This window comes from Mesoplodon bidens (genome assembly GCF_964165515.1).
Source record: "Mesoplodon bidens genome assembly, chromosome: 1".
NCBI classification, from domain to species: Eukaryota; Metazoa; Chordata; class Mammalia; order Artiodactyla; family Ziphiidae; genus Mesoplodon; species Mesoplodon bidens.
The window spans coordinates 195,527,115-195,541,294 of NC_138176.1; the positions used below are offsets into that span (position 1 = coordinate 195,527,115).

The 14,180-nt window shown below is 42.6% G+C and overlaps 1 protein-coding gene across 1 annotated transcript in view; it reads left to right on the forward strand.

Annotated features, from left to right (window-relative positions):
• The first annotated feature begins 6,168 nt into the window (after positions 1-6,168).
• CPE (carboxypeptidase E) overlaps positions 6,169-14,180 on the forward strand; it is a 109,858-nt gene continuing 101,846 nt past the window's right edge. Inside the window, exon 1 of the mRNA XM_081252664.1 lies at positions 6,169-6,676. Within this exon, the coding sequence (XP_081108790.1) occupies positions 6,373-6,676 (304 nt within the window). The 5' untranslated portion in view covers positions 6,169-6,372. The remainder of the gene's footprint in view (positions 6,677-14,180) is intronic.

Here is a 14,180-nt window from a genome sequence, read left to right on the forward strand (position 1 = left end):
CAAAATATATTTTGTTGGGCAGTGCTGCTGGGAGGTCAGTAATACTGGTGTGGCCACTGGGATACGGAGGGATTGGTACAAGGCAGAGCTGTAGAATAACAGTGATAAACCATATTTAATTTGAGTTGGTAAGTAGGTTTCAGGCTGTGATACCTATACATGGAGTTTTGTCCTGCTGATTCATTCAGGGGGTTCAGAGTGCCTTTGGCTGTTACCTGTCTGCTATGGTACATCCACCCTCTCGGCTGATACAACTGGAATATGCAGTGGGTGGTTAATGGAAAAAAATCAACTAAAGAAGAGAATCATAAAAAAAGAAGAACAAAGCACACTTTAATTAGTTTATTTAAACTTAAAACATGTGTCCACTCATCCATCAGTTGGTTGTTGGTTGTTGGAACGAGGCCTTCTCCCCACAATGTGTTTTCTACTATTACAGTTTCTTTAAAGTGACAGGTTTTGAACAAATCTAAGAGCAGAATCTTTAAAGATTTTTATCTTTTCCTCAGTCCTTCACTGTTTTTTCATTCATACCTAATTCCATTTTTAAAATTCAAGTGTTTTCTGGACTTTCCTGGTGGTGCAGTGATTAAGAATCTGCCTGCCAATGCAGGGGATATGGGTTTGAGCCCCGGTCTGGGAAGATCCCACAAGCCGCAGAGCAACAAAGCCTGTGCTCCACAACCACTGAGCCTGTGCTCTAGAGCCCGCAAGCCACAGCTACTGAGGCTGCGTGCCACAACTACTGAAGCCCACGTGCCTAGAGCCCATGCTCCACAAGAGAAGCCACCTCAATGAGAAGCCCATGCACCGCAATGAAGAGTAGCCCCCGCTCGATGCAACTAGAGAAAGCCCGAGCACAGCAACGAAGGCCTAACTCAGCCAAAAATAAATTTATAAAACAATAAAAAATAATAAAAAAAATTCAAGTGTTTCCAAAGTATCCAACTTTTTCTACTCTTGTATTTTATCAGTTTACCCAGTTTTTAACTTAATTACACAATGACAAGTAAAAGTGGCATGAACATTTTGGTGACACCTACCTGACGCTTGGTTTGCACACAACCCAGTGATGAAGGAAATGGGAAACGGGAGAAACGAGAGACTGGTGAGACCAGCTGCAGCCCCGGTCAGGTTAGGGACACAGGCTCCCGACAGTGGCTTCATGGTGTGGACGGGAGAAGGTCAAGCAGAGCTTGGTCAGAGAATTTCTTCAGGGCTTCCCAGGAACGCCCGGCACTGGTGCTGGGAGTTCACGGGGGAGGGAGGATTCTGAAGCAGGATGTGTGGATGGGGCTGCAGTGCCAGTGACATGTACCACCACTGGAGTCTGTCCCAGCAGGGACTGAAGGGGCTCGGCACTCCTCCTGTGCGCGCCTGCCTTGCAGGCGTGGGAGGACGGGTATGACGTGGAGCTCAGGCCTGTGGGCCAGGGCGCACTGAGTCTCCGCTGGCCCAGAGCCCCTTCTTTGAGGCGCTGTCTGGGCTGGGAGCCGACGAGCTGTACAGGAGTGTGGGGACGACCACCTGCCGCCCTAGTGACCCGCGCCCGCCTGCGGGGCGTCCATGCGGCCTGTGTGTCAGAAACAGAACAGTGTGGTCGTTGAGTTCTTTTACAGAAAACGAAGTGCGTTTGTATATAGATAAATTCTTATTTATTCAGCACGTAAGCTGGGGGAAAAAAAACAAAAAAAGGCCTTAGTTCGTTTTCCATCTTCTTTCCCCAGCCTTCCTTGGCTTGGAGGCTCTTTCCTCCATCTTCCAAGCCAGGAGCATAGCATCTTCTCTCTTTAACTCTGTTTCCATTATCACGAGTTCATGGGATGCTCATCGTGCCCCTTATTTTGGGGTGAAGTCACTGAGCAGCTTCCAGAAACAAGCAGACCTGGGATTAGAATGCTGTCTGTCAAACCTCAACACCAGTCTCCTGAACCAGTGTCCCTCCAATCCTACTGTGCATCAGAGTCACCCTGAGGGGATGGGGGTGGGGGGAACTTATTCAAGTGCAGACTTCCAAGTCCCAGACCCAGCTGAAAATTGGATTCAACCGGTCTGGAATGTGGCCATGCTCACCAGGTGATTCTGATGCAGTAGGTTCATGAACCCTGAAGTTCAATGCAACATGGCCTCTCCGGGGGGCCAGAGAGGAGGGCCAGCCGGAAAGGGATACTGCTGAGTGAGGAATGGGGCCTGGAGAGGGAAGAAGAGAGATTTGCTGGAGCCGGTCATACCAGCTTGTGTGGAAGGAAAATCAAATGCAGGCGGGACTGCTAAGAGAGCTCTGAAACGAAGCCTTAAGGCCACTGAGGAAGTGATTCCGGATGAAATCTGACCTTTTGAGCACTTATTCTCTTAACACGGGCATGCAGAACATCTGCCCAATGTTCCAGAAACTCGAGACCCTTATTGGACCCTTACCCTAAATATCTCCTTCTTGCACCGGGGTCAATCATGATTCTTGCCAGACAACTTTAACAACCTTGTGGCTTTTGCCTTTATAAGTCCCTGACTCTTTCTCTTCCTTGGAACACTCGGTTTTATCTGAATCTGTCTCCAGTATTGCAATTCCTAAGACCCCCAAACAAACTCTTTTCTTATTTGCAGCCTTGTGCGTTTCTTGGTTGACACTTGCAAGAGCCAATTGTTAAAATTAAAGGAATCTTATGAGTCACTTGTTAAACACAGCCATTATTTATAAAAAATAAATTATATAAACTTGCAATTAAATAAATTATATGAAGAAAAAGGGAATAAATACTCAAAACCCACCACTTGTTCATTATGCTGCTATATTTTATTATCCTCTGTGCTCTCGAGGTTTTCTGTGTCTGTTGTATCTGTACAGGAGAGATGCTGTATGTATTAGTTATCCCCAGCCTCTGGAGCTTGAAACAACACACATTTATTCTCTAACAGTTTCTGTAGGTTGGGAACCTTTGGCTGCCTAGCTGGTGGTTCTGGCTCAGGGTCTGTAAGGAGGCTAGAGTCAAGCTGTCAGTCAAGCAGCCCTCCCAGACTTGCCTGGGTCTGAAGGGTCTGCTCCGTGGCTGTTGACAGCCCTCAGTAACTCACAGCCCCTGGGCTGCAGACGTAGGTCACTCTCAGGCTTCCACAGAGGCCTTCCCAGTCCTTGCTGTGTGCATCTCCACAACATGGCAGACAACTTGCCCAGGACAAGTGATATGAGAAAGAGGGGGAGAGAGAGTTTTGTCATAACCTAATTTTAGTAGATATATCCCATCAGTTCTGCCATATTATGTTCATTAGAAGCGAGTCACTAAGTCCTGCCTAAACTCAAGTAGAAGGGAATTAAGCCCCCCCTCTTGAAAGGAAGGAGTGTAAAGAATTTGTATAAAAGTGTGCTGTGTGCCTCTCCTCAATGCTGTGTTCAGTGATGTCACGTCGGCAATTTGGAATCAGCCACGGTGGGAATATTAATACCACAGAAATCAATAAACACTCTAAATCAGGTTTTACCACCCATGGAGAGCTGAGTGTCAAACATTTACCAGCACACCACTAAAAGGATATAAAGCTATGTGTTTACAGAACCTTTGTGGACTAGATGAGTTTTAGACATGGCTTTGGAAGGAGGGAATACAGGGTTTGGGATATAGGAAGAGACAGTTTCTGGGTTTGAAAATAGTGGAGGTGATGCAGGAAGTGAAGGTTTGGGGAGCTTAAATATGCTCATACAGATGTTCAGAAATAACACAAAAAACAGATCTCTTTCTTCCTTGCATGTGTGTGCATGCATGTGCATGATTTAAAGTGTGGGTGCACACTAGATTTAACTATGGGTACACAGGGTCAAACACATTAGACAGTTAGCATGCAAGATTTTCTATCTAGCAATCGGGATGGGTATATAACCGTTTACATAATTGCTTATGAAAACACAGAAGTAATTATGCTCCAGTGAAGCTGTCCTACACCTAAAATTGCCCAGAAATTTAAAGACGAAGTTTTAATTCCTTTGAACTGATTCCTTGGTGTATGTGGTGTGTCCCAGAGCTTTGGTGAGCAGGAACTTTTCTCAAAAAGAAAACTTCCAGGATCATAGCATTTGAGATTTGAAAAGACTTCAGAAAACCCATAGAACAAACACTTTGTTGAAGTATGTTTGTCAATCAAACATCAAAATCAGAAATACCTGGTATTCTTGTTAAAACCTGGAACCTTGTTAACACCTGAAACCCATCGCAGGCTTTCTGCATTGGTGGGGGCTTGGGAATCTGCATACTTTACAAATTCTCTAGATGACCCAGCTGCACTTGAATGAATCCAAATCTTTCATTTTATAGATAAAGAAAACAAACTTCTAAGATTCAAACAAATCTCCATCAAGTGAGGCCACAGAGCTGGTGGGATTCCACCCATTTACAAAAATTTTAAAAAGAAATTCATAAAACTGAGATTTGGGAGAAAATAGAAAACACACCCTTTGTTTGAAGAGAAGCTTAAGGGCAACACAAGACTTCACTGAATCATATGTTGTTTATGTGTGTCATTACCAGTATATGGCCCACCTTGCCTCAAATTAGTGTGGTTACCTTAAATTGCTAACATGAAAATCCTAACCTTCTACTTCTGAAGTTATTGGTTTTGGCTACGCTGTTTTCTTTTTCTAGGTTTCCAAGGTTGCTCTTTTGGGCATGATTTTAGAAATCTAAGTATAACTCTGGTTTCAAACTTCTGGACATGTAATCAAACTCAGACTGATCATAGAGAAAAATATATGGTTCTTAGCTCTGCCTACATTGACAAGGATCATGGTGGGGTCCAAATTCAACTGAGTGGCGTGTCTTTATAGTGGCAGTTTTTCCCAAAAAAATCCAAAAAAGAAGATCCATGCTGCTGTGGAAACGTAGACAGTCAGAGGGTTTTGAAACCAACCTCTCCAGCAGCATTTTTTTTTGATCCAATAAAATCATTTAAATATCTGGATTCTTTTCCAGGAGAAAGTTTTTATTCAGTGCACTGCACTGTTAGACAGGTGGAGAAAGAGTAAGTTAAGAAAAAAAATGGCTAACATGAAAAATCACCCACATGATGTCCAGTTTTACTGTTTGGTTGAAATACCCAATGGATTATTTATTTATTTAGATTTGTGCTATTTTTTTAATCCAAATGGCAACCTCTTCAGAATAACATCTGCTCCAGAGTTGTTCCAGGACTACAAATCCTGTGTAAAGCCTGGGTATTTAAAGCTGTAAATGATTTTATATTTTTGCAATAATTATGGGAGGGGAATGGAGATCGTACCTTTCACCATCAGAGTTTTCTTTCTATAACAGGATTTGATCTTTTATTTTTTTTCTTGGATGAGGAAAAGTCAATTATCATTTGTTTCCTAATTTCCAGTTTATTGGCCCTGGAGAAAACTCTCCAGCCCCAATCAAGCCTTTAGATGACTGCACTCCTGGCCAGCATCTTAGTTTCAACCAGGGAGGAGACTCTGAGCCTGAACCACCCAGATAAGCTGTTCTGGAAAGATTTAACCTTAATATCAAACTAAATCCCTTGTCCAGCGCTCCCCAGCTGCACTCTGTTTTCCCCACAGGAGTTAGAGAAGGGAGTTGGCATAGGTACTGGCAGATGACATTATCTCACTTGTGCGCCCCCCCCCAAGAATCCAGGAATGTGCATAAATACAATTAAAGACAATATCTGCAAATTGATAGAATGCATTTTTAGTCTCTTAAACCTCTGAACACAGTGCATTGTGTTCTGTTTTCCAGCCAGACCTTGCAATCAATGAACATCCAACCCGTGGGTTTGTGTTTGTACTATCAATAGTTATTAAAGACACATCACGGGGAGAAGGCAAGCGGCTGCCAATACTTCTTCTGTGTTTCTTTTTTTCTGCAATATTCTCTAGTTTTTGGAGCATCAAGATGGAAACGTGGTCGGCTTGGAATTGACGGCACATTAAAAGGCTGCACTAACAATCCCAGAGTGTTTTTTCCACAAGCAGTGTCACGGGTCTCTCAATGACAGTAACATATCCACACCCAACCTTAGCTGTCATCCCACCTGGATCGTTCCGGCGCCATTTGGCTCTGACGTAGCTTCGAGCCCGCAAATCGCGCAGCTGCCCCCGGTTATCCGCAGATCCGGCCCGCGGCGCCGCCCCTCCCCGCCCCGCCCGCGCGCCCGCGCGCCCCGCCCGACTCCGCGCCACCTCCCCCTGCGTCCCGCGCTCGGCGGCGGTGCGTCTTGCGCTCCCCTCAGGCTCCGCGCTCGCTGCTCGGGTCTTCCCTCCCTCCGCTGCCTGCTCCAGGCCGCCGGCAGGCGAGGCAAGGGGACCCGCGGGCTGTGCGCCCCGAGGCGCCGGGCACACAGGAGGCCGCACGGGAGACGCGTGGCGCGATGGCCGGGCGAGGGGGCCGCGCGCTGCTGGCGCTGTGCGGAGCGCTGGCGGCCTGTGCGTGGCTGCTGGGCGCCGAGGCCCGGGGGCCCGGAGGGCCCCCGGCGGGCGCGAGGCGGCGCCGGCGGCCTCAGGAGGACGGCATCCCCTTCGAGTACCACCGCTACCCCGAGCTGCGCGAGGCGCTGGTGTCCGTGTGGCTGCAGTGCGCCGCGGTCAGCAGGATCTACACGGTGGGGCGCAGCTTCGAGGGCCGCGAGCTGCTGGTGCTCGAGCTGTCCGACAGCCCCGGCGTCCACGAGCCAGGTAAGGGCGCCGCGCGGGGAGGGCTGGCGGTGGGGGAGGAGGGAGAGGGGCACCCGGGGTGGAAGATGGGACGTGGAGAGAGGAATGGTGATGGGGATTGCCGTCTCCTAGTCTCGGCTAGCCGCCCTCCCCAGCCTCGAGGATCCCCCCCCTTGGGTGAGCACAGGCCCGAGGGTTTGCGGCGGATGGAGGTAGGAGCGCAGCGAGCAAATCTGCGCGCCTGCAAACCCGCTGTCACCCCCACTTCGCTGTACCGAAGACCGCAGGGAATAACTTCTAGGCCTCTGCAAGGAGGTCGCCCTTCCTTGCAGACAGGAGTAGAACGATAAGGTGCAGAAGGCAGGAACTTGGAGGAAATGAGGAAAAGTCAATTATCATTTGTTTCCTAATTTCCAGTTTATTGGTCCTGATGGCTCTACGTACCCGCCTCTACCTGTATGTGCGCATTAGGTACACGCGCTGCTGGGATACTCAGGGAATGTTAAGGATCTTGGCAACACTGGATGGTAGAGGGTGAGAAAGTGGGCTCTGGCAGGCGTTCCGATCTTGAAACTGCACACAGTTTTTCTAAGGAAAAAGGAATATTCCATTTTCTCTGCTCTAGCCCTTGGAGATGAGTAGTTTGTGACCAGGATTTTATTCCAACAGATGTTTCCGTATGGCCATCTTATGCATCTTCCTCCTGAGTGTGTTAAGGCACGGTTTAACTTATGTTAAATGTTATGCATTTGGTATTAATAAAAAGGTATTTTTAAAAATGTTCTTGGTGCTTCTTTTTCATTGCTTTTTGGAAATGATACAACTCTTAAGGCCTGGTCTTATGTCTTATGATCGTAAAGGTACTGTTGAAGTTATCTGGGCTAATGACATTAGCATGGGATGCTTGTTTTTTTGTTTGTTTGTTTTTAATGGCAAAGAAAGCAAGAAAACAGGTAAAAATTCTCCGTGTAGGACCAGGATAGTTTTATAATGATATTTATAAACTGAGAAGGGATGAAAATAGGTGATCCATGGAGACACTTTGATCTTGAAATGGAAAGAGTATGGGTTGATAAATAATAAATCTTCAAATGGGAAATATCTCTTATCTTCAAATAATGTAAACAGAAAAGTTTGTATACTTTTGCAGTCAAAACCCTAAAATCCTAGAAATCCTAGAAAACATTTTCGGTAATGCTCTCTAGCAGGATTCAGCATGTAGAATTGGAAATTTGGAAAATTAATTTCTTGTTTGTATCTAAACATAAAGAAAAATTTTAAACGTGATAACTCATTTTCAGTTATTTCAGATAATCAAAGTCAAGACATCCTAGGCTTAGATAAAGAGAATCTAAATATTTGTGATTCTCCTGCCTACTTAATTAGAACCTTTGGTTATTCTGTTGTGGATTGCTTCTCACATTTTGTTAATTGTTTCTTCAAAGAGATTATATGAAAGCGAATGTTAACTTTTTGTTGTCTTGCTTCAAGTTTAGAAACAAAATTGTAAAGCGATATTACTGTTAGAATGATATGCTTTTGAAAATGAAAACCATAATTTTTTTGCTTAAATATCTGGAATGTATAGTCTGTCAAGATCTGCAGATCCCTCTCAGACTGCAGGCTCCATGAGGTAGGGCTGTGTCTCCAGCACCCAGGCCGGGTCTGGCACATAGCGGACACTCAGGTCACATTAGGGAAAAAAAGAATCAGTCATTTGCTGAATAACACAATGCCTTCAATGTTTTATTCCTTTTAAACACAAAATACACCAATTAAATTCATTTTAAGAAGGTGGACAAAGAAGCGTTTACATTACATGCTTTATAAGTCCTTGTTAAATGAGGGAAACTAAGTTCATGGTATTACTTAATAAATAGAATACAAAATGTCTACCCACTGTATTTTTAAAGGTTGAAGTAAACTATTATGAGCAAACACTAAAAAACCACAGGGTGATTTCCCCCTCCACCACCTTTTTAGAGGAAATGAGCAGGTTGGAAATCTTCAGGGAACTAGTGTTAAAAAAAATTCAACTGGGTAAATTTTAAAGGTCTTATTGACTTTATTCAGTGATTCATGAATTAAACGTCATTCAGTCTAGCAGATAGAAAGGTGTTCTAAGATCTATACAAAATGAAAGACTTTTATAGGCAGAAGGGAGCAGGAACAAGGAGGTTACACTAGGCAAAAGATGGGTGGCAGGGGTCCTTGATTACCTCACTTGTGCTGATCACAGGGTTCCTGATTGACTGGTTTAAGATTCCATTTCTGGGAGAGCCAAAACTGTAATTAAGTTTCAGTTTGGTGATGTGGGACTTAGCATAAGTGACTCCATTTGGGGCCTATTGTCTTATTTTTAACACTAATGAATGCAGAGATCTGATCAGTATATGAGTTTGATAGCACTTGTGGGAATTAACTTTTTAGGAAGTTTTGAATGAAGGAAAGTATTCACCATTCTTAAATGGCCTTCATATTCGTTTTTAGATTAAAATATTTTAAGAAGTGAGAAGGGAATTTCCATACTTATTTTGAGATAGAAATGGATGCACTCAGTGTGTTTTGAACCACCCACACACTGTAGATGAGGCAAGTCGTATGGGCTGTGCAGTGATACACAGGATGGTCCTTGCCCTGTGGGGGATTGAGAATTGGGAGGTTGGAGGACAGTGTAAAGGTGGTCAGTGCTGCAAGAAGGGAGTGGGGGGCCCAGAGAAAGGAGACTGCGAACGTTAGGTCAGGGCATTTGGTTATTGAAGAAGAGATGACAAGAAGGCAGGAATGTACAGATCAGTGAAATTTACCAATTCCAGTGTAGCTCATATAGATGTATGTTTTAACAGAGCCCCTGCTTTTGAAAGAGGGCAACTGTCTTCACTGTTTACACATTATAAGTGTTTTGGGGAAGGTTAAAATAATGTTTCTGATGATGCTATTCAGAAATAATATTTAGCTTAACAAATTCATTTACTTGACTAAAACTTTGATCAAGTTGCCCATATTCATTTTATCCTCCAACAAGAGAGAAGTGTCAGGTTTGTTAGTCCTCTTAGTCTAAATTCTTTTTCTGAACTTTAAAAAAATATAGCTAACATCTAAGTATTTATCATAATAGAAAAACTCTCCCCAAAGAAAACAACATATATACATCAGGTCTTTCCCTGTGGTAGAAGTTGATGTGGTTAGATTTGCAGGTTATGGACAGAGAGAGTTCCTGGATCCCACCAGCTCCCTTCCTGAGCGGAAAGAAGTGATCATCGGACTTGTTTGGTACCAGGCCATGGGCTGAATTTGAACTGATCTCCTGAAAGTGATCAATTCTCTCAGATATTCCACATTTGAATTCATAAAAAGGGAAAGAAAATTCTGTTTGGAATTGGTCAGGGAGGAATATCCACACCTATTCTGTCCGCTTGATTCCTGACCAGCTGGACGCTGGGTCTTAGTTTTCATTTTGATCACTTTGGAGGCCTGCACAAATCTACTGGACGAGGGTGGTGGGTCTCAGCCATTCTCAGAAGAACTGTGCGTGGTCTTGGCCCCAGTCTCATCTCCTCACACATCATGAATCTGGACGCCAGACGTGGGGCTGGGATGTAGCCTTGGCTAAGATTGAGTCTCTGCTCTTGGGTATGTTCCCATGAGGTGTGATACCTGCCAAGCCTGACCATGTTTCCCATTTTTCTTTCTGTTTGCTTATATTTTATACATTTAAAATGTTTCTACACGTAGGGACTCATGTTCTCAAACCCAAATATATGCTCTCCTAGGCATGCACAGAAATTATTGCAGTACTCATAAAAGAAGCCTTTCTTAATTTATGTCTAAGCAATGGAATCTGTATTCCCAGACGACTCATCCTAGGGTTAAACATGAGTTAAGATTAGTTTGTTTAAAACACTAATTCTTTCACGTGTAGTTTAAGATTGCTCTTGGGGAGAAAATCTGATTTATAGCTAAAATGTTATCTTAGAAACATTCTTTAGGGCATAGATTTTCCTCTCTCAAAGGCTGGAATGATTATTTTGGACTTGTTCCTCCCCAAATATGTTCACATTTAAAGTGTATGAATGCCAATGTGCATTTGCCAAATATCGTGAGGCAACATTAAATGCTGGCAAAATTTCTATACAACTCAAAAAAAAAAAGTGGGGTTTTGGTTATTTTGTATGGCCTCTTTTAATACCAGATTAGTGTGAATTAGTGGGCAATGATTACAGCTGAGTAGCACCTTACAACTGGTGAATATTGACATTAGATTGTGGAGAAGGATCTAGATATACCACATGTGGTCAAGAGTTATTTTTAGACCCAAGTGAGTCAATGTAGCTCTTGCCAGAAATAATGTACTTGATTGACTTGTGATTGGCTAAAGGAAGAGAGGAAATTGAGCTGGCCCCTAACATTGTATCCTGTACTCAGACAAAATAAGTGTCTTTCTATGGAAACTGATTTGAGAGGTGGCAAAGGAATCATCTGCCAGCATCTCCCTCATTGTGTAGCACAGAGGATATTCCAATACCCACCTTTACCGTCCTTTGGGAAAGATATTTTTGACAAATACAAAAACAGTTCCAGTGAGAAGCGGTGATACATAAGCCAGCTTTTCCCAAAGTGTATTCAATGGAACATTAGTTCAGCTTGGTTTGAGAAGGATTAAGTAAACAAAGATAAACAGGTTTATATATTGCAAGACTTATCAGAGCCTTTAATATGCTAATGTATGTTTCAAACCTCCAACTTAGATGTTTGCTGTACAGTATTTTCCAGTCTTTTTCACCATGGAGCTCCCTTTTATCCCCCAAGGAGCTTATTTTGTACCTGGTATGTGCACTAGTTAGAGAAGCACAGCACTAGCTCATTATTATTCATTATCATATTTTGAAGGATTGATTTGGTAATTCTCTAGCAGAGACACTCAAATAGGGAGTTCCTTAGGGGTGGGGAGCATATGTTTTCCATTTTTTTGCCCATAAACAGCTGACTTAGTGATTTATGTAGAGTAAGCTCTTAAGTTATGCTTATTGAATTGAGAACATGATTTTGAGGCAACGAGGCATAGGACAGATACTTTCGATTGGAAAGATGAAAGTGACAAATGCATTACCATTCTTTTGTTGTTACGTAGCTTCATGCTTTTAACTTCTGTGTACCTCCTTTTCTTGTCTATAAAACAGGAATACTTTAAAAACTCAAACCTCACAGGGCTGCTGTGAGGCCAAAGTAGTATAGAAAAGAATTTAATGGAGTTGCTTTCATCTAGTTTTTAAGAACATGGGGTAATTTGTTAAAATGTTTCTTCACAACGGGAAGTTGGTCTGGAGTGTGCTCCATCGGCTTTCTTCATTAGGAGGGGGCCTCCTTGGTGTGTCATCACAGGAGACCTTGGATGCTTACTTGTTCCAGTGGAAGCCCATCTGCACAAGCCCGGCAGGCGGCCCTGATGGACTTCTACCCTCTCATCATCAATGTTTCCTCGTTCACAAATGTTTGTCTACTATCGATTTTTAAAATGTAGGACATTCCTGCTTTGCTTCAGCTTGACATCTTATTTTGCTTCATTCAGTGGAAACAGTGTAAGTGTTCATCGTTCTTTGATGGACTATATCTTCAGGTAGCTAAACAAATCTAGGGCAATTCCAGCATTTACTTTGGCAAACTAACTTATTTTTCTTAAGAATTTATAATAAAACTGCTCAGGTCCTGACCACTTTATTCTTTTACTGACTCAGTGTAAGTGAAAGATCTTTGAAACCTCCTTTCTCACTCCTCCCTAATTTTCTTACCCCGACTGGGGTCTTTTCTTTATGTTTCCACAGTTCTTTGAAGAGAGGTAACATCAAGGTTTACAGTATATGCTTCAATGTCAGGGGACCTGAGTTTAGATCAGGGCTTCCTATTTTAAACTAAATGTTCTTGGGCAAGTCACTTAACTTCTCCCAAAGCCCCAGATTCGTCACCTACAAAATGACAATAATGTGATGATTAAATGTAGTAGTAAATGTAAAGCTCTTAAATAAGTATGTCAACAATTATTATTATCTCTATTATGGCATTTTCTGTTGTTGGTATACGTGTTCCCCCAGTAAGCTGTGAGATCCTTGTGGTCAGGAGTTGTATTTTGCGCATTTCTTTATCCCAAATGTCTAGTTCTATGCTTAGGACATAGCAGCCACTCAGTGAATATTTGTGGAATAATTGAAATTTCTCAAACAGGCAAGAATGGGCATCACAAAACAAAGCTGTGTTGAAGTTCAGTGTTGAATTAATACATGTTAGCATGCCAGAAGCATGATACCAAGAAAGGATAGAAATGGTATTTTCCTATGTGAACACTTATATTTTGTTGTGATGCATCCGGTTTTGCATAATGGAGAAATCCATCTACTGCACGTCTTTTCGAGTGTGTTTATTGTAAGTGAAGTAGTATGAGGCTCGTTTCCTCTTGGCCTCTTTCCTCTTGAGACAATTTATTGATAGAAAGTTAAGCTGCTTTTTAAGTGTTAAAAGTTCTAAAGATAATTAGTAAAAATTCACTTAGTAAAATTTTTGGCTTTTAAAAAATCGATTCTGATTCCTTAGTATGGCTGTTTTACACATAGAAGCCATACATCTCCAGGTTTTAACTTTCCTTCCCTCAGGAAAGTGGCATTCAAATCATGCACTTGAAAATGCTGAAGAGGAGGAGATTTATCTGAAAGTTAGCTGATGGGTCAAATGAGCTCAAATTTGAGACATGTTTAAATTTGCTCTTTCCTTCCCATCTCATTAATTACAGGAATTGCTGCCAGTCCATTGCTCTGCAAATGTTTCTCTTTCTTTTGAAATTCAGGATGTGGTGTTCTGTAGGCCTTCCAGCAACCAGCTCTTCCTAATACAGTGTGGCCTCAGAGAAGAAACTGTGTTGCCAGTACCTCTTACTATGTTCCAATGCTTTACCTACAACTTTAACTGTCCCTACGTAGTAACTTTTAAGGTGGCTCATGTAGAGAATTACAAAGTTGATTCTTAAACAAAAATAAATAAGTTAATTATGATAATAAACCCTGAAACAACTTTCTACCACCGGTAAATATTTTGTTTTTTTAATAGAAATCTGTTTACTATGAAATCACTCTGAGCATCATAGTTCAATAATAATAATGCCACTCACTTTAAAGATGTCTGATTTCAAGCAGAAGCTGTTTATTTAAAAAGTGGATACAGATTACTTATTTTTTAAATGGGACCTTTAACTTAGATCCAGGTTCTAAAAAAATCCCTTGCTGTGGTGATTCATGTCAAGGTAATTGGGAAAAGCAACACTTGTCTCACGTATTTGCACATGCAGGCAGCTCCTCAGATGTTCAGATCCCAAAGTGATGCCACCAGAATGGACCTACACAGTTTCCCTTCCTGCATAGCCTGAAGTATTCAAAACCAGAAAATCTTCCTTCACTGCCATTCTGTAATTTTTCCCCAAGAAATATCTTGTTTCTAGAGCTCAGTTCAGCAACCTGTACAAATCATAAGCTTTGGCCAT